This window comes from Centruroides vittatus, unplaced genomic scaffold (genome assembly GCF_030686945.1).
Source record: "Centruroides vittatus isolate TY-2023 unplaced genomic scaffold, ASM3068694v2 contig_990, whole genome shotgun sequence".
In the NCBI taxonomy this organism is placed as follows: domain Eukaryota; kingdom Metazoa; phylum Arthropoda; class Arachnida; order Scorpiones; family Buthidae; genus Centruroides; species Centruroides vittatus.
In genome coordinates, this window is record NW_027122659.1 from 346,781 (window position 1) to 373,673 (window position 26,893).

Sequence of the window (26,893 nt, forward strand, 5' to 3'; positions counted from 1 at the left end):
AAAGTTACCAGAAAAAGATAATGCACGAATAAATATATTTTACATTTTCGAATATATTTTTTTTTAAATTAAACAATTATGAAGATTTTTTAAATATATTTTTTAACTTCTACGTTAGAAATTTTAATATTATTTTGAATTATATGAATATTTAATAGGAAATTTTATATTTACAGACGATCGTTTAGTCGCGCCACCTACATCAGTCATCTGAGAAAGTCTTCAATTTCATTTGAAAACATATGTAATATTATGTTCCTTGAGGAAATCGATTATTTCTTTCGATAGATTAAAAAAATACCATTTGCAAATAATGTGCCTTCATATGGAAGTGAAGTAAGTGATTTCTTTTTATAAAGAAACTTAATTTAATTTCTCTTAAAGTTGTTAAGTCAATTTTTAATTAGGTAAAATCACTGATGCTGCATTACAGGTAGACAGAGAGCAGAGCAGTCCTCATTTGGTTTATATATTTGTCATTTTGTCAATTTTATAAATTATTTTTTTATTTCCTATCAGTAAATTTATTAATAAAAACTGATAAAAAATGTATAACATGTAACACAATAAATTACAGATTATTATGATAGAAAATAGTGATACTAGACTTATGTATTCATTAACTAATTCAGTTACATTTCCAATTGCTTGTAATGATGAAAAATTTATGTATTATTAATCAACAAGGCCTTGTTTAATATTACATTTTAAATTGTGGATTGAAACTATTGCCTATAAATTATCAATTAGATATTTTTGAAATTTTGTATAATTAATTAATTTATACATTAATTATGTTCAGGATTGGGTTTAGTAGTTTAAGTGTAAGCTGCTTTCTATAAAAAACATTTATGGTAATCTTTCTTCTATTTTTTCCTGGTATTCGAGTGGCTACACAAATGATTTGTTTACGTAATACGCCATATATCTTGATGTCCTGTGTTTAAATTGACATATTTTATTATATTACTGATAAATGTAGTACAAAATTGATTTGTTTGTCTCTATTGTTAGCTTGACAATACCATTATATAAGAAGAATGATATGTTATGGAAAGCATTAAGTTGAAGAAAAAAAATAATCAAACATTTTATTCACATTTGCTACTTATTTATCTACTTTTATAGGATGATTTGGTTTGGATACATTCTTGGCCATACTTTAATCAAATCTTTACGCTTACATTTCTTATAGGTGAATAGTATATCGAACGATTGCTATGGATTTTGTACGTTTTACTTATATTATTTCTACGTGTCGAGAACGTAGAAATAATATAAGTACTAGAACTTCAAAATTTTGTCGTGATATTCTCGTGTCGTAAGAGTAATACTATACATGTATTATAAGAATAAGACGAGTCTTATAAATTATGTGTAGCATTAAGATAAGTTGTGCCCCATTATTTCATCATTAGAAAAAAGGAGAGAAGATAGAATAATAATAACAATAGTAGAGTTACTTTATTATTCAATTACTTTATGGGTTAACAATTTTAATCACTTTAATTTGGGTTTTTATTAAGAATTAAGAAATGATGATTGTGAAATTTAAATGAAACAAATAATCTACATTTATATATCAAATGCCTTTTGTCTGTATTTTAGATAATCAGTTAAACATGTTGGTTGTGTTTATACCAACCAACAACAGACTTATCATATACTAACGTATGTTTATTCAACAATTAAACTTGTCAAAATGCACACTGGTGTTTTGTGTTTTGCTAACAAAAACAGTGTTGTCCTCTTTATCTAGTTTTTAATTCTACATCTCTTTCAACCAACACATAACACCATTAAAAATTTTACTTTTATAATTGTAGAATTAAAAACCAGCTGAAGAGAATTTTTTTTTTTTGTCAAAATGCATACTGGTCTTTTGCATGTTGCTAAGTTTAATTTTTGAATAAATATAGGCTAGTATATGATAAGTCTGTTGTTGGTTATGTTTGAACAAAATGTCTAATTGATTAAATAATTGATAATATACATTTATAAAACTAGAAATTAACCTTTATGGCTTATTGCTTTGATATATTAGATCAGTTTTCTATAATTATTTTTAATCATTTATTAAATTATTCAAAAATGATATTGTACTAAATAAATTATATATTTAGAAATCAGAAGTAGAAAATACAACAGAATGTTCTTATTGTAATCACAAACATTCTTATCAGTCATCTAATATTAACAGAATTAGCATATCCCAAAACATGCATTAAAATATAAAATTTTGCCTATTGTAATCAGAATTCAGTTATAGTTATCATTATATTCAAGTAAATAGGCATTTTTGACAATGACAATCAGCTTTCAGCCCTCAATATGATAATTTAGTAATTCACTTTAAAGTATCTAATACCTGGCTGTCGTAGTATAGGCTTAAGTAAGTCTATACTACACTAAGCAAATATTTATACACGTTAAGGTGAAATATTGAAGAGGCATATTTGAGTTATTGTTTCATGCTGTTAGTCTCAGCATATGGCGTAATCATTATCAATTATATTTATTGTTATTCTTAACTAGTGCTTTAAACATTAAATAGTAAATATTTTAATCATTGTTTACTCTCAGTACAGCATAGCATTTTTTTTTATTAAAACAGATTTTTTTATTTATTTTTATGTTATCTAGAATTATGGTGTAATGTTTTAGAGTTATTACAGTGAACAACTAATAATAAAACTTTATTTTATTACTATTTTTATATGATTTAAATTATAAATAATAATAGAATGATGTTCATAATAAAATTATATTTGTATGTTTCTAATGTAATTTCTAATGTAATTTTTGACTTATAAATATTTTTGAAAATATAATTTGAGTTTCAGATTTAAAGTGATGTTAAAATAATAAATTAAGCTTAACAATTATGATGGTGTGACAATTGTTGAATTTGTTATTCATTCAAACAGTGTAGACCATCTCTGTTTAGATTTGAAAATGGGACATGTGTCATTATGAATACTATTAATAACGTGGGGTATAGGTTTCTTGGAAACAAAAATTAATTCAATAACAAAAACATAAGTGTATAAAAGAATGCACTTTCCAAAAATTTAAAAAAGCCTTTTTTGTATTTGAAAGAGATACTTTCCTTCAAAGTAGAGGGGTACCCATGAGTGTTTGTATTTGTAAAAGAGGGTGAGAGAGCTGTCAGTCATTTAGCTGACTGACTTAGCCTGTTTAGGTAGGAAATGGAAAGAAGGTTCGAAGGTAAGGCGATAAGCAGCAAGAGGAAGTTAGATAGATAGGAAAAAGGAAGGAAGTGACCATGGTACCCATCTCAGAAACGCTTTGTGAATTGGTGGTCAGGTGCCTGGAGCGGTATGTCTTACTTGGCATAAGCGATGACATTAAGTTGTACGCTAGATACATGGATGATGTGTTGATTATTTGGAGAAGAAAATCAAACCTGTCAGCATTCATCGAGGCTTTCAATCATAATGCTTTTATGGCCTCTCGTTGCAGGCGGAACAACAAAAACATGAGTCAATGAGCAATTATTTATTATGACATCGTCACAATGCAGGCTGCAATTTTTAATTTATTTAATTTAAAATGTGTGCTTTCCACCTCAAATTAGTAGTGGCTTGCCCCTGTGCATCATACTTTTCCTTTAACAATAGAGCTGTGCAAGTCATCTATTAACTGCTTTCAGGAGAAAATATTTTAATTGATGATTGATTGAATTGAAATAACACAGTTTGAATAACACGGAGGCCTTGATTAACTAAATAACATTTAGTTAATCAAGGCCTCCTGCCACTAAGATTTCCATATCTGGTCTCAGATTTTATCTATCTAACCCTGTCTCGAGATTAAGGAAAGACAGATGGACAACAGTAGGAATTTATGGCTTTACAATTTTTTCTTAATTGTATCCTAATGAGTAATTATCCAGCAATTATGTAATATAAGGCATATTTACATATGATGTATGAATTCACTATACTAGTATTCATTACTAGATTTATTAAATTTTAAATTAAAAGAAGACAAAAAGATAGCTACAAACAATATGATGTATGTTTTTATTTTTAATTAAAATTTCCACTTTAAAATGCATCATTGGCATGAAATCTCTTAGATAATAAAAGAAAGTATAACTTGATTTAAATACAGGGTGATTATAAAATCTCAATCCATTTTTGTGAAAATGGTAACAAAATAATTTTTTTGCAAGTTGTTTGAAGCCTGCTAACCCAAGAAAAGAAAATTGCTGTGGTTTGCACATGTTTGAGTAGTTTAGCATATATAGAAGTACCATCAAATCCTCCTGTTCCATGCCTTCAAGAGATCATAACACATTGCTTGGCAAGTGGATTGTCTTTTTCTCCTCCTCCAGCTTATGTAACACCTGGACATGCTATGAACATTTTGAGTTTTTAATGAATGATCTCCAACATTTGGAGGCACTGTTGTTGCCAGTGAGTACTCAACTAGTTTTTGACTGATGACATGGACACTATTATTGCAGTTTCTACATGTTGAACCATTTTGTCCAGTATGGTAGGCCTCCTGGAACATTGTGCATCATATATACAGTGGGTGATTGGTTAACAAACAAATCGGATAACAAACACTTTCGTGAAAGATTTTTATGTTCAGACAACAAACACATGTTTGGATAACGAACACCTCACAGGACAAACCCAAGAAGAAGCAACATAAAATAATGAATTTCAGTTGGTCTTCCCTTGTCTTCAGGCAACAATTTGAAACTTTTTGGAGCATGGGAGATGGCGATATATATTGATCGGATAGTATTCCTCCAAACTTTGAAACTCTCCCTTGTAATTCCAACCTTTTATTTTTTGACAGAAACAATTCTTTTATACTATTCACGAGACTATTGGGTGGGCACTCATTAAGTTTTGCGTTGGTTTTTCTTTTCGAAAGGAGAAAGTATAATAGCAAAGGTAGAGAGTGGGCAGATGATGTCTGATGTTGCTGGGCAATATGGCTTGAACAGGTCTACAGTAGACTGCAGTTCAATCTTGTTGAAGAAAGATATCAAGACGACCCAAGCAGCTAAAGGAGTAACAAAAATCACATCTGAGAAATAAAAGAAGAGCTCATAATGGAACCTGAAATGGATCTGACAACAGAAGAACACCAAGAACTCTTGAATGAAGAACATCAAGAAATTCGGTGAGATATGTTTTCTTCTGTAAAAGAGTATTAATACCAATATCTGCTATTAAAGATATTAAAGTGGGAGGATGTCAGAACAATGGTTTTAGAATGGTATCCAAACCAGGTTGAGGTTAATAGGCTTAGGGGTCTCTACAATTACAATGCTATTAATTACTTCTGAAAACTCCTGAAAAAGAGAGAAAAGCAAACGACATTAGACAGATTCTTTAATCCCCACAAAAGGAAAAAACATGACTAATAAAAATGCAAGACTGTGTATATATGTATTTTTATTATTACATATAAATACCAGGTGTATAAGCTTAAATCCACTGTTTGCTAATAGATGGTGTAAGTGTAAGTGAGCGTATTAAGCTACCATGGAGATGCCATACATGCTTTTTGATGATTTTGACATCTGTCAACATTAATCAGTGCACATCATCAGCAATTTCATACAACATACATTTCTCCTTTGATAATCATGTCTAGTTTTGTGCCAGAAAAAGAGCATATGTGGCAAGCTCTGCTTTTCTGCTTCAATTTGAAGAAATCGGCTGCCGAAGCACATCAAATGCTTGTGGAGGCTTATGGTGACAGTGTTTTATCAGAAACCATGTGCAGAGATTGGTTTCGTCAGTTCAAAGATGGCAGTTTTGACCTGAGTGACAAGAAGCGTGAAAATTTTAGATTAATTTGTAATAAGAATTAGCTTTAACTAATTTTTTCACAAAATGGACTTGCCCCACTTTCAAAATCAATGGCTCAATTAATGCATATTTCCACACATTGGCAAGAGATTCAACATCTTTGCATTTAAGCATTCAGATGTTAACTTCTGTTTAAATATCTTCATTCTTTCCACTGTGTATCTATGAGTTGGAGCTAAGTGATGTTCCTGATAATCTTTGCAGTTCTATATCCAGAGCAATCAAATATTTTGTAGATGATCTATCAAACAGACTGAAAACATTTTGATTTTCGATAAAAGATTATTGTATATGATGTGATTATCTCTCCAAACTTCATTGTAGTGAATAAGTATATTATTATATGTTAAAAAAATGATTTTAGTATATACATATACAGTAAGACCCTGCTTAATGCTGCCTCACTTGACGCTGATTCAATATAGCATGGTCTACTTGGCGCCTAAAAAAACGCTCAAAATTTACGCCAATTCAAATTAATGTGGTATTTCATTGACTCATATATACAGTAATATGATTATTCCCAAACATGAACCAATCAGCGAAAGGTGACAATTCGTTGTAGCGCTGTATTTCCTTAAATCTATGTTTGTTTTGTTTTGTGCAATTTTGGAAAAAATATAACATCATGGATGCCATAGGAAATATCAACTTTGCTTGGCAAGAATTAACTAATAAATGCATGAACAGTGTGTGGAAGAAGTTATGGCTGAAGGTATCCAAGAATTCTCATTGCAAAGAGCCTATCGCTGTATTGTTAGGTTAACAAAATTGTCAACTTAATCAATACAGGAAACGTAAACGAGCAGGATATTGGGGAGTTACTGCAGGTTTCTTGGAAGTGCCTCACCAACGACAACCTTCAAGAACTGGCAGAACAAGGAATTCGTGTAGAACTGGAAAGTAGAGATTCTGAAGACAAACCCAAAAAATTTCTCTACAGTTTTCCTTAGTAAAAGTTTGGTAACGATAACCGAAATTGTTGATCAAATTGTAGTCAATGATCCAGATTTTGATAGGAGTGCCCAAAGCAAAATGAGGCATTTTGGATGCAATCTTCAGCTACCGACATTTGCTTAAGGGAAGAAAAAGAAAGCAATTAATGAAACTACACGACTTCATCGCAAAAAAACAAGAATTTCAGAAAAATCAGGACCTTTGTCACAAAAAATTAACTTTGCATTTCTGTGTGCATATGTCTGTTATTTAATGTATATTATTATGCAAAAATTTATATAAAAATAATTTAAAATTATAGTAAAATTTGCTTATTTTTTGCTCACACGTTCCCCTATCTCTATTCACTCTATATCAGCATTTCTCAATCTGGGGGTTGTGACCCCCGAGGGAGTTGCGATGATATTAAAGGGGGGGTCACAGGTGAAACCATAATTTAAATAACTGTCATTGTATAACCTTGTCTTTTTACTAACCAATTCACTGGATGTAGATGGCTCACTTTGTTTTTTCACAAATTTATCCATTTCTCATTAGAAATTTTAAAAAACAGTTCAGTTTCACTCAAGCGAGATATGTTTTCCACCACGCACTAAAATAAAAACACCAGACGAATGCTTCACATTCGAAACTTAACTGAAGTGATGCAATCACCAGCGCCTCTTTTATACTAGTGACAGTACCACTTGTTCAAATGCATCCATATGCATGTTCAAACATGCTCTTGCAGCAAGTATTAATGAAGGAAGTATTATGTTCATACCCGTTGCTATAAACGCAGCAACATAAAATAATAGGAATAGTTGTATTACATTTTTTATACTGTTGGTATTTTCTTAATGTATAAAATTAGTGCAATGTGATTATATAATATTTTTAAAAATTTACATTTATAATTAGTCAAAATTCAATTAGTAATAGTAAGGCTTACTGTTATTATTCCTTTGGGTGGGGGTTGCGAAATATTAATTTTATTTATGTTTACTATTTGGGGGTCGTGGTGCTAAGAAGGTTGAGAATCGCTGCTCTATATTAAAATAGTCTTGTTTAACGCTGTTTTGCTTAGCGCTTTGTCATCTAGGAATCATCCCCCATGTTAGGTGGGGTCTTACTGTATAAGAATTTTTCATTTTTAGGTGCATTTTCTGCATATTTTTTCCAGTTTGTGTGTTTATCCGAAATTAATATTGAAAATTTGAAATAATTTAATACAGATTTGTTTCAATTTGATAGTTACAAAAAAGAAACAGTCAAAAAAAATATATATTTTCTGTTTGCAAGAACTCTTCAGAAATGTTTAGCATCATGTAAGGAATCATTCTAAATTATCTGTCTAATCAATGGTTATTATAATTATAATAATTATTATATATAATATATATATATATATATTAATAATTATTATTATATATATATATAATAATTTTTTTAATTAACTGACTGACATTTCAGTTTAAACTTGTACTGTTTTATTATGTAAAGTTATCAATACTTTTCTATATTTTCCAATCAAGAGAATTAAATCTAATAATTTAAATTGTTCATTTCAGAATTTAAAACAGTATGGCAAGTGAGCAAAAATCTTCATCCGAAAAGCAATATAAATTTGTTATTGTTGGAGATGGAGGTACAGGAAAGGTAATATAAGATTATATTTTGTTACATATAAACTGCCTTTAATAGAAAAGTTTAATAATAGTGAAGTAAATTTAAAATGAAGAAAAAGCCAAATATAATCTGCTATATAAATAAAACAGTGTATAGTACAAATTCTGTATGTGTGGGATTTGTGATTTTATGTTTTGCAAAACTGTTGCAAGTACAGAAAAAAGAAAAACATTCAAAACCTAGAATTTTTTTTCAATATAATTAGAAAATAACATATGATTAGTGGAAACATGATTAAAAAATAAATTTCTTTGTGAGACTACATTTTTCCTTTTTGTTTTAAAGTAAAATATTAAAATAAAAATTATAGCTTGCAAGTACTTATTTATTTGTTAAAAAATATGCAATTTTTCTCTCTTTTTCTTTCTTTCTTTGGAAGTCATTCCCATTAACATAGTATGTATTCTTCAGCTCCTTTCTTAAATTTAACAACTGCTCAAATGGACATTTATTTATTTTCTTTAATCATATTTATTCATTACTTTTCTTTAATCTAGATGCTTAATTAAAATTTCTTATATATATATAATTTTTGTTAGTTTTAAACTTTTTGCCCTTTAAGCACTAAGAAGTCTTTTATGTCCATTATGGGTTTGCCAAGCCCACAATGAAAATCATCCAGATAGGAAGGAATGGGACCTGACTTATCCAGAATAGATCACTGTATAAAAGCCTTGAGGTTTCTGACTCTGATTGAAACCCATATGCCTTTTATTGTCTTGCCCATCCAGTTGATTTTTTTTCTTTCATTTATTTCTTTACAGTGAAGAAGCAAGCAACAATAGCTACTGATTCTTTTCCTTGCAAACAAATTATTGATTTAATTTTGTCTTTGAGGGTCATTAATTTCTCTGTCCTCTAATATTTTGCCACTGAATGCTTTATATTTAGAAATGGTATTGTTGATTGTAAAGAAGAAATAAAAAAGTAACTAAACTCTGTGTAAAACAACACTTATTAATATAAAACTCAAGATTTATTCTCTGCATAAGTATATATTCTAAAGTTAGCACAAGAAACAATGAAACAGTATACACTAAGACAGGCTAACAATGCTGAATGAAATATAACACATACAGTATTAAAATTGTTTGTTTTTTTTTATCCATTTATCTGTCATCTTTATTTGTTAATCCTCCCATGAATATGCAAGTTTAGTTGTTAATATGAGAGGTTGCAAATATAGAGCTTCTACTGTATTAATTCAGCTGTAAAACAAATTTATTTAAGTTTATTTCAATAATCAGTTTTGCTAATTTTGTTAATTTTTTCAAAGAAAAGCTAAAAATTAATTATTCATTATGAGAAAAATTGCAACTTTTTGAGAATTAAAAAATAAAAGAAGAAAGCTGTTCCATGATTCTAAAATGCACTTTTTTTTCACACTTTACTTGCTACATCTTATATCAATATTTTATAAAAGAATCTTGCCAGTTTGACAACTGCAGAACATGATTTGGCCTTGGTTATGCATGTGAATGAACTTTTACGTATCTGTTTACCCTGTTGCCACATCAGTTATGAACCTTGCTAGTACTATACGTGCTGAATTTATTTAAAATTTTCACTCCATTTGTCACTTAAAATATCTTCATAAAGATTACATTAAGATGTAATATTAAACAAAAGCATATTACATAGTGCTTGCTACATCAATAAATATATTGTGTTAATTTGTTTTAACATTTCAATTAAAAGTTGTGTAATAATTCTAAAGCTCAATTTATAAATTTATGCCTTTATAAATTAATAAACAAATCCAGCAATGAGTTGTATAACTTTCCCAGCAAGAGTTAAAATTTTGTGTGGTGCCATCTGTTGTTAAAAATTGTAAATGCTAATCATGAGTAAAATCTTCATTAAGTCCAACCCCACTCAAGATACAACCACTCTATCTCCCAACCTCTTGATTTTTAACCACAAATTTTAACAACATGAATTAACATGAATTCTTAAAACACAAACCTCCCTGCAAGATTTCAGAAATTTTCGGCAAAAGACACAGGAGTTATTAAGCTTAAGTGAACAAAATTGTGTCCCCTATACATCCATACACTAATATATAGAAAAAGAATCCAGCAATGAAGTTGCATAATTTGGCTATTATGAGTTTTTATTTTAAAAAAAACTTTTATATTATTAAACAAAAATGGTGTGTGGCACCATCTGTTATGAGATTTTGTTGTAAAAACTTTTTAAATTTTTAATTACTATAAAATAGCAAAAAGCTTAATTTTGAGGGTAGGGATGAGTTTTATAAAAAAAAAAAGTATCTCAATAGCAAGTAAAATCATCATTAAGTTCAACCATACTGGAGATACATGATCTCCCCACCCTTTCAACTTTTAACTATTCAAATTTAATAGCATCGATGTCCCTCATATACAAGTCTTTGTGCCAAATTTTGTTACTTAATCTTTACCCCATCCTGAGATATTAAGCAAAATAGTTGTGTTCATGCACACCCATGGAATTTTTTTGACTTTTTTGGATTCAGGAGGTCTCAAAATTTGGAGATTTGTGAAAAACTCAAAGGGTCAAATTTGACATGATTCCAATACTATCCCTTGTTATGTATACATAACAGCCAGGAAAGTAAAAATAGTATTCACTTTTAGTTTTAAATTGATTGTGCATCTTACATTCAATGGTATTGTAGAATCAAAATAATGCATATTTTAAATTAGAAGTATTAATTTTGGGCATTTGCTTTTGGAAATAATTTATCATAGATAATTCATATCTATGATCTTTTTTGATAAAAAAAAATCAATAAAAGATATATTGAAAAATGTATAGACAATATTTGCAATGGAAACTAAACATCTGTGTATTTTTTATCATTGATACAGTATTATGATAAACTGATAAAATTTTCTTAAAAATAAGAATTTTTTTGAAAAAACTGTTGAACTAAAAAGTAATTATTTTTAAAAATAAAAGAAATTTAATATGTTAATTTATCAACGAGTGAATATTTAATGAAATATTAATTTAATAATAAATATTAAAATAAAAAATTAAATAAATTACGTTTCATTCTTTTAATTTTATATTAAAGTAATACAAATAAGTTTTTAGTTCTTTCATTTTAGTAATATAATACCATATTATAGTATTGTAGTATAATATAGTACATTTCAGTAATGAAGTACCATATTTTCATGCACGTAATCCACAATAATATATAACCTACAGAAAATTGCCAGAACAAAAATAAAATTTTTTCATAACCCAGTTCATCACGTACTCCACATGTATGAGTGCAACCATTGCTCATTTAGACGCACATTTGTAATTGCAATTAAAAATCAGTATATAACCATACTTTTTCGAGTTGTGTTTTAAATGCAGATAACCTGTGGGTTATGCATGAAAATATGATGATTCACTTTTTTTTTACAAAAAATTATATCAAAACAATTTTTTTTCTGATAAATTATAGAAAGTTTTACTTATACATTAAAAACATTTTAAATTTTTATCTCTTAAATTTACATATATAAAATATTTAACTTGTATGCTATTTACTTTTATAATATAAAATAATGAACTTTCTGATTCAACATCAATTGTTTTTTGAATGCAGCTGATGTTGATATTGAGTCACCTCAGTGCAAGTTCATAAACACACTCATAAAATAAAACAAATGGCATCTATAATTTATTTTACTTAGTTTTTATTTTTGTTGATTTAAATGATTATCAACATAAAATATTTCTTAATACAAATTATCACCATGTAAATGAATAAGGAACATAAAAGATTATATAATTATTTTTATAAATGAAGCAAAAATTGTGATCAATTGTTATTTTTGTTGCACTGTTTTAATTCAATTTATTTTTCAAAATATTTAAAATAGGATTTAAAGTATAAAAGAAACAATACGAATAAAAAAATACCAGGATTTAATATTTTCAGACTTCATTAACTACCAAATTTACTCAAGAGCAGTTTGAAAAACAATATCATCAAACTGTGGGAATTGATTTTTTTCTGAAAAGAATATCATTACCAGGTAAACATAATTTTTTTATATTATAATTTGTCTATAATGTAATTAAATTTTATATATTTGATAAAAATCTGAAGTATTTATTTGTAAACTAATTTTTATGCTTAATGAACTTATGTTATTGCTTATATAATATATATAATGTCATACTTATACTTAATGAATAATTGTTCTGATAAGTATTTTTCATTTGGTCATATTTCTGTTTGAATAAATGGCATTTTTATACACACATTTCCAAAATTTAAGGCAGGTAACATTTGTATATGAATAAAGAGAATTGTAGTGAATGCAGATAAATATGGCAAGAACCAAATAAACTGTCAAATTATTGGGTTATAATATGGTTATGTAATCAATTAAATACTAAGTAATTTATCTACATGTACAGAGTTATGCTGCCATATCATGTTATATTTAATAATTATAATAAATGAAATTTAATTTACAATGTTCTGAAGAAAAGAATCAGCCCAGAGCAGAATCCAAACCCATAAATCCCATAAACCATGCAGATGTGTTGCCAGTTATGCTACCCAAACCTCTGAGCAATCTTTGCCAGAATTATTAATTTAGATAAAATCACACAGGTCCTTGCTGTGCGAACTGGGAACAAATTAAACACCCATGGCCTTCCTCCGTAACACTCAGCCAGCTATGGAAGAATGTTGTGAGTATTTAAGTTCATTATTCTTTCTGCACAGTTTGCAGGAGTTCAATTTGAGTTTCCACCATGGACCAATTCTTTTCTGCCAGAAAATTCTAAACTGAATTTATTATAATTATTAAATTTAGCATGAGATGGCAGCATAACTGTCTACCTCTAGACAAATTATTTAGTATTTAATTAATTACATAATCATGTTAGAGCTTGATAATTTATCACTTCATTTGGCTTTAGCTATAAATTAGGTTTATGAATTGATGTTTATGTATTGCAAGAACTGTATTACTTTACTAACACAGGGTAATACACAGCAACTTGTAGGATTTTAGAAATCAAATAAAAGTAAGTCTTTTGGTGAAAAATATACATACAACAACTTTGATGTAGGTGGAGAAAGGATGGAAAATGATTATTAATACACGTGCAGAGAGCTGTCAGAATGGAATATGTTCACCTCAAACTGCAATGCAACACTCACAGCATTGTGGAAGGCTCATCATCAAGACGTTTCTAGCTATCACCAGTAGCAATTGTGTTCATCCTTAAGTTTTGGACATGTGTATATATGCAATATTGTAATACTCTTTTTTAACTTTGTATAACTATGTATAGCTTTTTTACTTGGAGTCATGGCTCTTGATATAAATATGATAAATTAGTTTGGCATGTATTTTTGTATATTGGAGACATCAAGAGAATGAAGAAAATTAGTTTGAAAAATACTTCCAACTAATCGATTGCTTAATAAATTTTTAATATATAGAACTTGTTTATTAGAACATACTTCCCTGTTTTATATTAGATTCTTATTATTAGATTCTCTAAGAAGATATGTTGCAAAGTTAATTGAAAATTTTCATAATAATAATATGAAATATATTAAAATGTGAATTTTAGTTGTTGAACTAATAGAATTTTGTAAAGTACAGTCAAACCTGTTTTTATGCGCTCTTTTTATGTGCGATTTTTATTTGTGCAATTTTTTTAATGCGAATTTTTAATTTATGCGGTTTTTTTTGTGCGATTTTTTATTTGTGCGGTATAGTTGGTGACTAGTTTCGTGCGATTCGTCATGTCTCACGTTGACTTATTATAGCTAAATAAACTTATTATAGCATAAATGCACTTATTATAGTAATATTATTGCATGAATATGCGAAAAATGAAATAATTTACTTTTTAAGTCAACAAAACACCACCTGGACAAAAATATGTAAAACAGACGATAGACCAGACAATGCAGTCAAGTGCTGACATCTGTTGTCAATAAATTCTATTTCGTACGGTTTTGAGTTATTTTCTATGTGAGACTTTTTTTATGCGGTCCCTGTTGACCGCATAAAAAAAATATTTTTTTAATTGTGTTGCGAAAACTATTTTTTACAGCCATTCGTGAAGTTTCGTGCGATTTTTTTTTTTTTTTTTTTTTTTTTTTTTTAATGCGTCTTTTTTAATGCGGTCCCTATCCCCCGCATAAAAATAGGTTTGACTGTATTTAAATTGTTACTTTTAAATTATAAATTATAACAAAATAATATAAAAAATAATTGTATTAGATAATGAGTTTCATCCAAATATATAATTCTATTATATAATTATGCTTAATAAGAGTTGTTGAATAATTTTTGTAATTATTATTAATTTTTTAATTGATGTTTATACAGTACTTAGAAATTATTTAGGTATTTTTATCAATTCAAATTAAATATAAAAACTCTTAACTTATTTAGATATTTTAGTACTTCTGAACATTGCATTAGAACAACAAGATTTAAATCCATAGAGGAGGATTTATAAATATAAAATAGTACATAATTGTACAATTAGCCCAGGATTATTTTAGTTCAATTCAAAATGTGAACTTCAATGGAGGACTCTCAGCTAAAAGTGCGAGTATATAGGATTTTTAATGTTTGTAGATGCCGTAGCATACAAAAACAGGTTGGCATCGAGATCATTTTTAATTGTGTGTTAATTGTTTGATAGCATTTCGTCTGTTTTTAGAAGTGTTGTTACTTTGAGTCGCCTGCTGTTTTCGTGGTTCCTGGTTGGAATAAAGGATGGAAATTGATTAAGGACACAAACTTCATATTACCTTGAAGTTCATATTTTGAATTAAAATATAAAATAGTAGATCTCTTTACTAATATATTAAAGAACAACTTTAATACAAAATTTCTATAATAATAACAATAATAGTCCAAAATAGTGAAATTTTATAATTTATTTTTAATGTTTTTAAATAGGAATGCCATAAGATAAAATATAAGGAATTTTATTGATTTAGCATTACTATACAAGTTAACATTAAACCAAAAACTGAATTATTTGTTATATATTCAAACCTAATGATATATTTAACGTAATTATAAAATATTTTTAAAAATTTTTTTAAAGGTGGGACTAATGTAACTATTCAAGTTTGGGACATAGGTGGACAAACATTATGTGGGCAAATGCTGGATAAATATCTGTATGGAGCTCATGTATGTGAAATTAGTTAAAATAATTATTAAATTAAGCATATTATCTTTATTCTTTTATCAAAAAGTTTATTACTTATTACTAAACAAAAATCTAATATTTGAATTAATATAAATCATGCTGCCTATTAGGCTTTAAAGGATCATTTTGTTAGTGAATTATTTTACTTTATAAATTTTATATTTATTATGTTGTTGTATATCAGTCATAAGTTTTAATCTATTCATGCATTTTTGTAATAATTAATAAATTTTATTAAAATGATCAAAATTGATGATGGATGACATTTAAATATAAACTCATCAATAACTGCAGTGTATAATCTTCAAGAAGAAAAAAATTTTGTTCAATTATGAAAAAGTTTTTCAGAATTTGCTTTGAGACATTCTATATAATTTTCACATCTATAATTTCATCATTTATAAAATAATATAAGGTAAAAAAACATTATTGCTTATGATATACTTTTAAATAATAACACATTTTTATACTTTATTCCAATTTAATTTGACAAGCTATTTCATTGACTCTGGCATACAGTAAACAATAAATTCAGTCTTTGTTAAATACATTTTTTTATTTAATTACATTATTATGATAGAACTAAAATTAAAATAATAATAATAATAATATATTATTTAAAACACCAAATATTTATAATTAAATTTTTTAATATTAAAATTTTAGGCAGTTTTACTAGTGTATGACATTACAAATCATAACAGCTTTGAGAATCTTCAGGATTGGTTGGGGGTTACTAGACAAGTATTTAATTCGTCTAATAAACCTCATCTGGCACTTGTAGCAAATAAATGTAAGAATATAAAATCTATTTATTTTATAAAGATAAAACTGTATTTGTTTATTAAAAAGCTATTATTATTTAATTTACATTAATTAATAAAATTTAAAATTATTTATTTAATGTTTTAATTTTGAGAACATTCTATAAGTCAATGATTTAATCCATAATATGTATAATAATAAAATTAACTTAATAATCTGTTTTCTCTCTCCATAGTTACTAATGAAAACTTTTCAATATTTTATATAATATAAATCAAGAACAAGTAATTACTCTATTAATTATTGAAATATTTTATTATTATACAGAATTATTATTTTAAAAAACAGTGTCTTATTAATGACTTAATATTTCAAGAATTATAATTTATAAAATTACTATTCCTTCTGTTATCAAGGATAAATTGAAAAATAACAAGTGTGACATTGATTAGTGGTGCTTCAAAAATATTTCAATGCATTTTATTTGTTTTCAGTTGCATTATGAGTTATACTTCTCATTGTAATTTAAATACAAAATAAGTACAACATTACTATTTAAATTGATAATTTTTGTTGAAAGCTAAACAGTCTAATTCATTTGTTCTCAAACACTTACGGCAAGTTTGTGGAACACTTATGTTTTGCAAACTTGCCCTAAGTGTTTTACAAAAAAAAAGATTTGAACATATTACAAATAAAAATAATAATACTGAATTTATTGTTAATTTAAATAATAGCTAGGGGCACTCCTAGTGGCTGTTTTTGGCATACTGTGACAGAGACTGCCCAGTTTTTCAGTTTTATATAGTAGATGATAGCTTTGTGAAATAAATATAATGTTTTCAACCAGAAGAAATATATGTTGGGGGAAAAAAATGCATATTTAGATTCAAAAGTAATTTTTGTTCTATCTACATTTTAATTGTTCACATTCTTAGATTAAATAACTCTAATCTAAATTTAAAATTCAATTTACAGAATTTCTTTAAGTTAAATAAATTCTCCCAAAAAATTGACTACATTTTTAAACATGAAATTAAAATTTGTTATTGTAAAACAAAAATTTCTAGTTCATGAACGTAAATTGTCCAGAATTACTGGATCTTCAAATTTATTTTTAGATTATTTTGTATTACAAAAGATCATTTTTAATTATTAAATGTTTTTATAAATTTGAATAAAATTAATTTTTTAATTATAAATATGACACATACTGATCACAAATTTGAATTAAATTGATTTTCTAATTACAATAAGGCAAAGTTTCTGTATTAATTATTAAATGTTTTAATATCTGAGAAAATTAAAACATGACAATTGTATGAAATAATATAACACCAAAATTATTTTTGAAATTTTTTTTATTTTATTTAAGCTTTTCCAGTTTTTTCATTTACTTTATCTAAAACATGACACATTTCTGCAAGTAAGTGGAGTAATAAATTTTGGTGATTGTTGACAATATATTCCCGGTCTATTTTTTGATATTTTAAGATGTAACACCAAGAAAGTTCATTTTGGAAGTCGTCTATAAATTGCTGGTCAAGTATTTGGTAACGAGAAACATAATTCCAGTTTAGATAATCTTTTAATACGCGTAAAGTCATAGTTTTTAATCGTTGGTATTTTAAAATTTTTTTTATATCAAACTTATGTATGTATCGCCTAATAAAATTATCTGAAAGAATTTGAAATTCAGCAACTTTATTCCAATCAAGATATTGTGAAAAGCTGGTTAAGAATGATTCGTCTAACACCTGATATTCGCAAATTAAATCCCATTTTGCATATTTAATATGTTTTTCAATAAATGAAGTAGAGAATATATAGTTTTTCCATAGGATTTCCCAATTTAACTTATCAGCGAATTCAGAAATGAATGTGAGAGATAAATCGTTTCGTTGACTGATGATATCCCAGTCAATATAATTTCTTAAATGACGAATATTATTTTCTTCTAATGGCGAAAATGAAGAATCCCCCCAATCAATTAGCAGTTGAGTATTGTCTATAAAGAAACAAAATTGTTTTTTGTTAGGAAATATTTATTTAATTAATTACATAATACGATACAGTATTCATATTAATAACATTTTATTATATGGATATCACAATAGAATACATTATTATTCAAATTGAATACATATGTAAATGGATAACATTATTTAAATTGAGTACATATATTAACAGATACAAAATTATTTATTACATTTCATACAGTCACATCTTGTAAAATATTTGTCATATATTGGTAATGTTATTTTATCATTTTATTACAAAAAATTTACATTCATGTGTTTTATTCTTAGACAGTTTTAATGATGCTGCTTTAAACACAGATAACTTTTATTACAAACACTACGTATTACATAAGTATGTTTTCGTTTGCTTACTATTAAAAATCTGTATTGCGAAGATGATGATGATATCAAAAAATCTGTAAGAATTAAGAGTAGAAGCTGTAATGACCGAATGATACCACATCTATTCCATTATCTAGAATGAATTTTTTATCATAAAATGGAGAAAGCGAAATTTTGTTCTGCAGGTACGTTGTTACTACATGATTTTTGCTTTTAATTCCATATTGCTGATGTCTTAATAGCTCTGTGTTGAATAAAACTTCTTTATATTTATCGTGATTAAATGTTTTTATAACAGATTTTTTAATACCTTTAGCGGTTTTTTTATTTTGTTTATCAAAAATATAAGAATACATCTTTGGTTTTAAAGAACAAAATTCAATTATTGGTTTCGAAAGTGTTTCATCTTTAAAATATCCTAATTTATTTTTGTTTATTTCATTATATAATTTGTGAGTTTTAGGATAGTTACTAAAATCAAAAATATCAGGGAATGATTTAAAATCCTCATAAATATCATTTGTATAAATTTGAAGTGTTAATGAATCTGTGTCAGTATATAATAAATGTACATTTTCACCATATCTGTTTTTAAATACTTTATAAAATGTTTCATACATATGTAATTTGCTTAATTCTAATACACAAAAACCTATATAAATAGGTTTGTCTAAGCATAAATTAGGTTTCTTCATTTTAAAAATTGTAAGATTATCATTTATAATTTGAAATTGTTCTACACATGGTTTAGATAGATAGTGACGATATTGATTTAATGTTGTAGCTGCTTTTAAGTTAATACGCTTTCTTACATTTTGACATGTTTTGCCAAAAAAACTATTATTCATTAATTTAAAAAATGATTTGTCAAAATCATTAGTTGATTCTTGTCTTTTTTTATTATTAAAATATATATATTTTTTAAGCCATGCACTTTGACAAAATGCCAATACTCTATGAATTTTAGTTACTATCAGGCCCTCTTCTAGATAAAATTTTAAATTTCTATAATGAACTACATAGTTTGTTTTATCAAAAAGAGTAGGAATTAATTTTTTACTATTAGTATATTTTAAATTTAATTTATCTAGTACTGTTTTTTGATAATTAGATAATAAATCATACGGAATGGCAGTGTGTTCAACAGCTAGCGGCAAATTATCGTGTCGGTCATGAATATATTCGGGATATTTTAAATCAATTTCTAAGATATATCCTATGCTATTTTCATCAGATATATTAGCTATGTCTAAAGCATCTATTTCATCTTTGTGCAGCCATCTAAAATTATTTACAGGTAAGTATGCACTCATTACAAACCCATAAAGATTATTTGCATCTATCGACAGAATATAATTATGAGGTTGATTTTTATCATATGTTTCGGGTATTAATGGATTATTAGCTTGCGCAAATCTTTTCCCCGCTAAACTTACTCCCCCCTCATTCCATTTTCAATAAATAAATACATATCAAGATCATTAAATAATTCTAATTCAATTTTTGTCATTTTTAAACCACAATTCCATGTTAAATCAGGTGTTGTTATAAAATATACAGGATCTAAATTATAATATGTTAAACTTAATTTTCTAAAATTTTGGAATATATCTGCTAATAATATGGTATCGACATATTGATATAATTTTAAATAGTCCTTGAAAGTTTCACAGCGAAATTTTTTCCAAACTAATTGTGCATGATTATAATCATCATCTGTAATATTTTCTCCTGATAATTCATTATAAAAACATTTTTTTGGTGGTAGTTGTATTTCATCTAATATTTGTTCATTTTTAAAATAGGAATATGGAAAAATTCCTTTTCTTTTTAATAATTCTCTATATTTGTTATTGCGAAAAAAATGATTAAAAATTGGAAAATTATAATTCGCATTTTTTAAATTGTCTGTTAAAACAGAGAGGGAAGAATTTAAAAACTGATAACTGTCAATAAATTTAAAATAATCTAATGAAAATGTTGTAAATTTTTCTGAATTTATTGGAATAATTCTAATTTTTGAAAATAATTTAGAAGGTATATTTTTAAAAATTAAATGCGAATCATAACCTGAAAAATTGTGCAATATAATTGGGATAAACGTTTTTAGTCTATAATTTAAATTGCATTTATTATGAGCCCACCCTCTAAAAAATCCTGTTTGGTGATCATGGTCCATTACACGGATATCATCATCATCAAATTTTTCTTTGCAAATATGACATAAATGTCTTGAATTATTAGTAACAGTATTTAAGTTAATTTCAACATAATGATTTATTTTATCTAACAAATTATTCAACTGGTTTTGAATATCAATTAAAAAATTATTAACAGCATTATTACCACAATAAAAATTAGCATATATTATTTTATCCTCGTTTTCAATAATTATAATCGAATAACATATAGGTTTATGAATTTCAACGATTTTAGTAAAACTTTCTTTAGGATCTATTTCATTAGAAGAAACCTTTTCCAAAATTGATTCAAAATCTGCATATATGCAAATTGGATGAAATAATGACTTTTCATGAGAATGAAATTTAGTGGTTGCTTCTTTTCCTTTCGGGGTGGATACTTTTTGATATTTATGATTAGAACAAAATTTGAGATGGTCATTTAAAGTACATTCTCTTTTAAAGCCGTTTAAACATCTTTTGCAAAATTTTCTCAGTGAAGATTTGTCTGACATTAGTCTATTAAAATTTCTAATTAAAAAATAATGAGATTTATATAATAACAAATTAATTTCTTTTTCAAATTGAAATTTGCTTATATAAATCGGATAAATTAGTTTGTTTTCGTATCCATATACATTAATATTTAAAGAATTATTTTTTTCAAATATCGGAATATTTTTAACATTTACAGGAAATTTTAAACTATTTATATTTAAATATTTTAAATATTTCCTATACAAATATACAGAATTTTTGTTGGTATTAACTGTCGGATACATATTAGCAATTATACAATATAAAAAACATTGATTGTCCGAACATTTTATATTTAACACACAACGTTTATTAACTATATGTTTTGGAAGAATAATATTACCACATCCTCCAATTTCATTTTTGTATATTCCTATATGAACATCTATAAATATAATTTCTTTCAGTATCCACCCCGATCCATATTTTATAAACTCATCAATATAGTTTAAAATTGTATCAAATGCATTCATTAATTTTTCATCAATCATATACGAGGATAAAATATTCTCAACACGACTAGAAAAATAAACATCTTGATACTCTATAATATCATCATCTTTATATTTTATAAATTTAGTTTTTAAATTTATTAAAAATTTTCTTCTACAAACAAAATTATCATTAGCTAAAATATTATAAATACTAGATGTTATTTTTTCAAAAAAGACAGATGGATCAGAATTTTCTAAAATAAGAGCACGATAAGTTTTAGCATAACCTCTAAAAGCTTTTTTCCTTAATATAAAAGACATATTTTAAACATTTACACATTTGTCTAAATGTTCATTCATTGCATCAAAAGCTTTTTTATAAAATTTAAAGTCCTTAATATTAATATTATATTTGTTAGGTGGATAGTTCCCTTTTGTTTTTGTTAAGGAAACATATGTGTTAGAATGGAATTCTACCACCTCCATGAATTGATTTTCACATATTTTGATGTTAAACTTGCTAATTTTTGAAGATTTACCTTTATCTAGAGTTAGGTCTAACCCAAACTTTTGGTCAAAGGCAAACTTTTGCTTTTTCAACTCCTGATCTTCTATATTTTTAGGTTTGAGTCCTCTTTTTTTACCAACACTCTGTTTTGTGTTAAAATCATAATCACATTCTAAAATTAACATTATATTTATTGAATTATTTTAAGTAAAAATATTTAAAATCTAAAATAAAATACTTACCTTCTGAAGACATTTTTCTTAGATGTATAAGTTCTCAGCGATGTATTAAGCTGGTATCCTGACTGTGTATTGAGCTAGTCTCTTACACACAGTATTTATACTATCGCTAGACACAAAAATAACAGATAACACGGATGTGAATTAATATTTTTAGACAGTATTTTTTAACAACAGGATATTCATTAATAATTTTGGAATAACAAATGGGTTATTAATAATAGGAACGGGATACCAATTAATAATTTTAGAATAAGATGATGTCTATTAATATTCTTCAACTGTACATAACAGGAAATCTAAAAAAGTATATCAAAAACAGGATAGCAATTTATAATTTCAGAATAACATGATGTCTATTAATATTCTTCAACTGTACATAACAGGAAATCTAAAAAAGTATATCAAAAACAGGATAGCAATTTATAATTTCAGAATAACATGATGTCTATTAATATTCTTTAACTGTACATAACAGGAAACCAATTAATAATTTCAGAATAATAGGATATCTAAAAAAGTGAATCGAAAACACATTGTGTCTATTAATATTTTAAGAATGTACTTCAAAATAACACACCCCTGTTGAATTTAAGTATAAATACAGCACTAGAATCAGCACTTAATAACTTCTACCAAGATGAGTTCTAAGTATATTTTTGTGCATACTCTCTGTTGAATTTAAGTATAAATACAGCCACTAGAATCAGCACTTAATAACTTCTACCAAGATGAGTTGTAAGTATATTTTTGTGCATATTCTCTGTTGAATTTAAGTATAAATACAGCCACTAGAATCAGCACTTAATAACTTCTACCAAGATGAGTTGTAAGTATATTTTTTGTATATATCTATATTAAATAATTTACAAAAATTTATATTTAAATAATTTTAAATGGCATCTACCAAGATGAGTTATAAGTATATTTTTTGTATATATCTATATTAAATAATTTACAAAAATTTATATTTAAATAATTTTATTATTTTTCATTGAAGTACAATATTGATTATACATTATTGCACTCGGATGTGCTAAGTAAAAATGATTTTTAACAAATGTTTTTACAAATTCATCGTTATAAAATTTGTCCGTTGTACTTAATTCTTTTAAACATTGATTTCTATTCATTTTATATAGAAAATACAAACAGAAATATCCGCAAGTCGTTGAATATAAACTCTGATGAACTATATTATTCCAGCAACAATTTTTAGAATTTTGTTTTATAAATTTTATAATTTTCGTTTTTGTCGGTTTCATTCCATAGCTATCATAGTAAAAACAAGTTTTTTCGGTAAAGAACACAGATACCCAATGACTCCCAGGCTTATTTTTTTCATCTAAATTAATTATAAATGATTTACGATTAGCAATGCAAATGGGTAAGTCATCAGATGCAAAAACACCTCCGAAAGTCCTTTTTATTTTCGAATCACTTGAAGCCAGTCTCCATAAAGTAATGGTATTCATTAATAGTCCACAAACACAGTTCTTGAGTGATCAATTTCTAGAGTATTATTATATTCCAGCAAACAAATAACATTCACAGTTTCTAATATTGCAGTTGAAAATTTTAATTCGATTGAGATATTTCCTTGTTGATTAACACTTATATGCGATTCTGATGCAGAATGATCGGGAGTAAGATCGAAACAATATAAAGTATAACCATCTTTATAATCGTCGTAAGATATATTTGTAAATTTATGATGGTTAATGCATCCTATATCTTCAAATAATGATATAAAATTTCTTGCATATATTTTATTTGTATAATCAGGAGTATATGGTTTTGGGGGAATCATTTGATTGTCTTTTAATAAACATATATAATTTAAATTGTAATTTTTAAAATTAAAAGGATTGTATTTTACATTTCCATTAAATGCCGAATTTGAAACTAAACCAATTGTAATTCTATAAGGTAACTGACCGATAACAGCATTTGATATATTTGTAGACTGAATTCCACTACTTAAAGTAAAAACTTTAATATCCGTTCTGCGGAATGGAATTTTTATAATACCTGTTTGCAATGCTTTTTCTATTCCAATTTGAACTGATGAACTAACATCTACTTTATTAATTTTTAGAGATGCATTTTTAATAATGACTTTATAATTATCATTATTTGCCATTAAAGCAAAATTATCTTTTGATCTTTCTAATTTAATTCGTAAATCCACATTATTAATTAACAGTTTAGGTTGATGTGATAAATCAATATGAAGTCGTCCGACTAAATCTATTAGTCTACTTTGTTTACCAATATTAAATCTTTTAGCCATTCCTTCATTATTTTCTATGGAATCCATATGTTGTGCAGTATCTTTAAAAAATAATGCACTCGTTAAAAAGGTTTCTTGCGCTTCTTTCGAGTAAAATAATAAGGCCTCCAAAATTGCTCTGTAGGGATAATTAACCTGTGAAATTACTTGTTTGTCGTTTAGAAAAACACTGCATTGAGAGAACAAACTATTTAAAAAATAATTGACAGGAGCAACTTTTTCATCTACAGCGGTATCTGTTCCATTTTTCTTTACAATTTTTGCTTGAACATGTAGATAAATTGAATGTAGATCGATATAGTTTTCACCAGAACCGGATACATAAAATTCAATTGGTGCTCGACTATCCGAAATTGTTGCGACGGGATGTACTATAACTTCTGATGTATTGTCAATAGCTAGTTGAGTTGAAACTGTACTGAATAAATCCAACTCACTTTTGGTGCATGGACAAGAGTGTGGATCCATTTTCTCACTCAGTAAATATATCTTTTAGTTTTCGCCTTTTATTCTGCGACTGAATTAATCTTTTCATTCGTTTTCTTTTTATACCAGATCCACCTTGTACTTTTTTAATTACATCATCTTTTATTTCGGAACCAATATCTTTTAAATGTGATTTTGTAGATTCTTTAAATGATTTCCCGCTAATTACATCCGATCCAACATTTGATGCAAAGTTTAATGCTTTTCGTCCTAGATATTTTCCTACTTTACTAAGAATAGGAATTGATTTACGAAATAAATCTCCAAAAAATCCATATCCTCGTTGTATTTGCTGTCCCGCAAAATAATTCCCTGTTCCTAATTGTCGTGTGAGAGGAAATCGTAACTCAGGTCTGTATATCGTTCCTCCCGCTTGATTACAGTAATAATTTATACAATCTTTAGGATCGAGCTTCATTTTGTACTTTCAAACATGAACTAATATTAACAAATAAGACTAAGCACTATTTATAACTGCTTAAAAGATAGAACTAATAATGTTTTTCCTCCAAAAAAGACAATTTCTTTTCCACCGGCAGTTCTCAACTCGATTTCAATAGTATCAATATAATTTTTCTTCAAAGGAAAATATAAAGGTGAGGGATAAACTTTAACTATTTGATCGGTCTTTTCTCCCATAACTGGTATAACTCTTAGAAGAGGAGCTGTTATATCCCCCACATGATGAGAAGCAACAATATTTGAATAAATAAAAATTTCTGAAATTCCTGCAGACAATTCAAGTGGATATTCACTTACATATTCGCCTGCTGGAAATTTCTGTGTTTTAAATCCTAATAAATCCTTTAATTCGTTTCCAAATTCAATCGTTATATTTTTAGGAACTTTTAAAATGATTTTGTTATTAGGCAGTAATCCTAATTTAATATATTTAAAAATTCCGAGAAATTTTTCAGCTGATGAGTATAATCCAATAGGAATAAAAAATTTTTCTTCTACATCAATTTCTTCAACAACTTTTTTATTTCTTTCTATTAAAATTATAAATTGATCCTTGTAAAATACAGGATTTGATAGATATTCCTTAGACCCTGTCCGCAATATTACATTTGAAGTGCCTTGTTTAAATATAATTTCTTTCAGTGGAAAATTTAATAAATAAAGTAATTTGTGAGCACTGTCTTTTGTAACATGCAACTCGAATCCCTCTTTCACATTTATTTTTACATCTTTATAATCCTTGTCTAAAACGAATTCTACCGAGTTAGACCCAGTTAAGGAAACTATATTATTGTTTATCCAATCGAAAAGCGTCTCTCCTTCATTTTCTTTAGCTGTAGTTAGAGGAATCGTATATGTTTTATCTTCTATTTTTTCTGTTCTAATTTTATGCTTAGTAATAGTATAATCATTGTTATGATTAGATATGTTAAACCAGTTTCTAGGAATA

General features: G+C 26.7%; 1 protein-coding gene across 1 annotated transcript in view; it reads left to right on the plus strand.

The window, feature by feature from the left end:
* The first annotated feature begins 195 nt into the window (after positions 1 to 195).
* LOC136986073 (ras-related protein Rab-28-like) overlaps positions 196 to 26,893 on the plus strand; it is a 32,052-nt gene continuing 5,354 nt past the window's right edge. Inside the window, exons 1-5 of the mRNA XM_067283530.1 lie at positions 196 to 336; positions 8,369 to 8,456; positions 12,412 to 12,508; positions 15,570 to 15,658; positions 16,344 to 16,470. Coding sequence (XP_067139631.1) covers positions 8,382 to 8,456; positions 12,412 to 12,508; positions 15,570 to 15,658; positions 16,344 to 16,470 — 388 coding nt within the window. The 5' untranslated portion in view covers positions 196 to 336; positions 8,369 to 8,381. The remainder of the gene's footprint in view (positions 337 to 8,368; positions 8,457 to 12,411; positions 12,509 to 15,569; positions 15,659 to 16,343; positions 16,471 to 26,893) is intronic.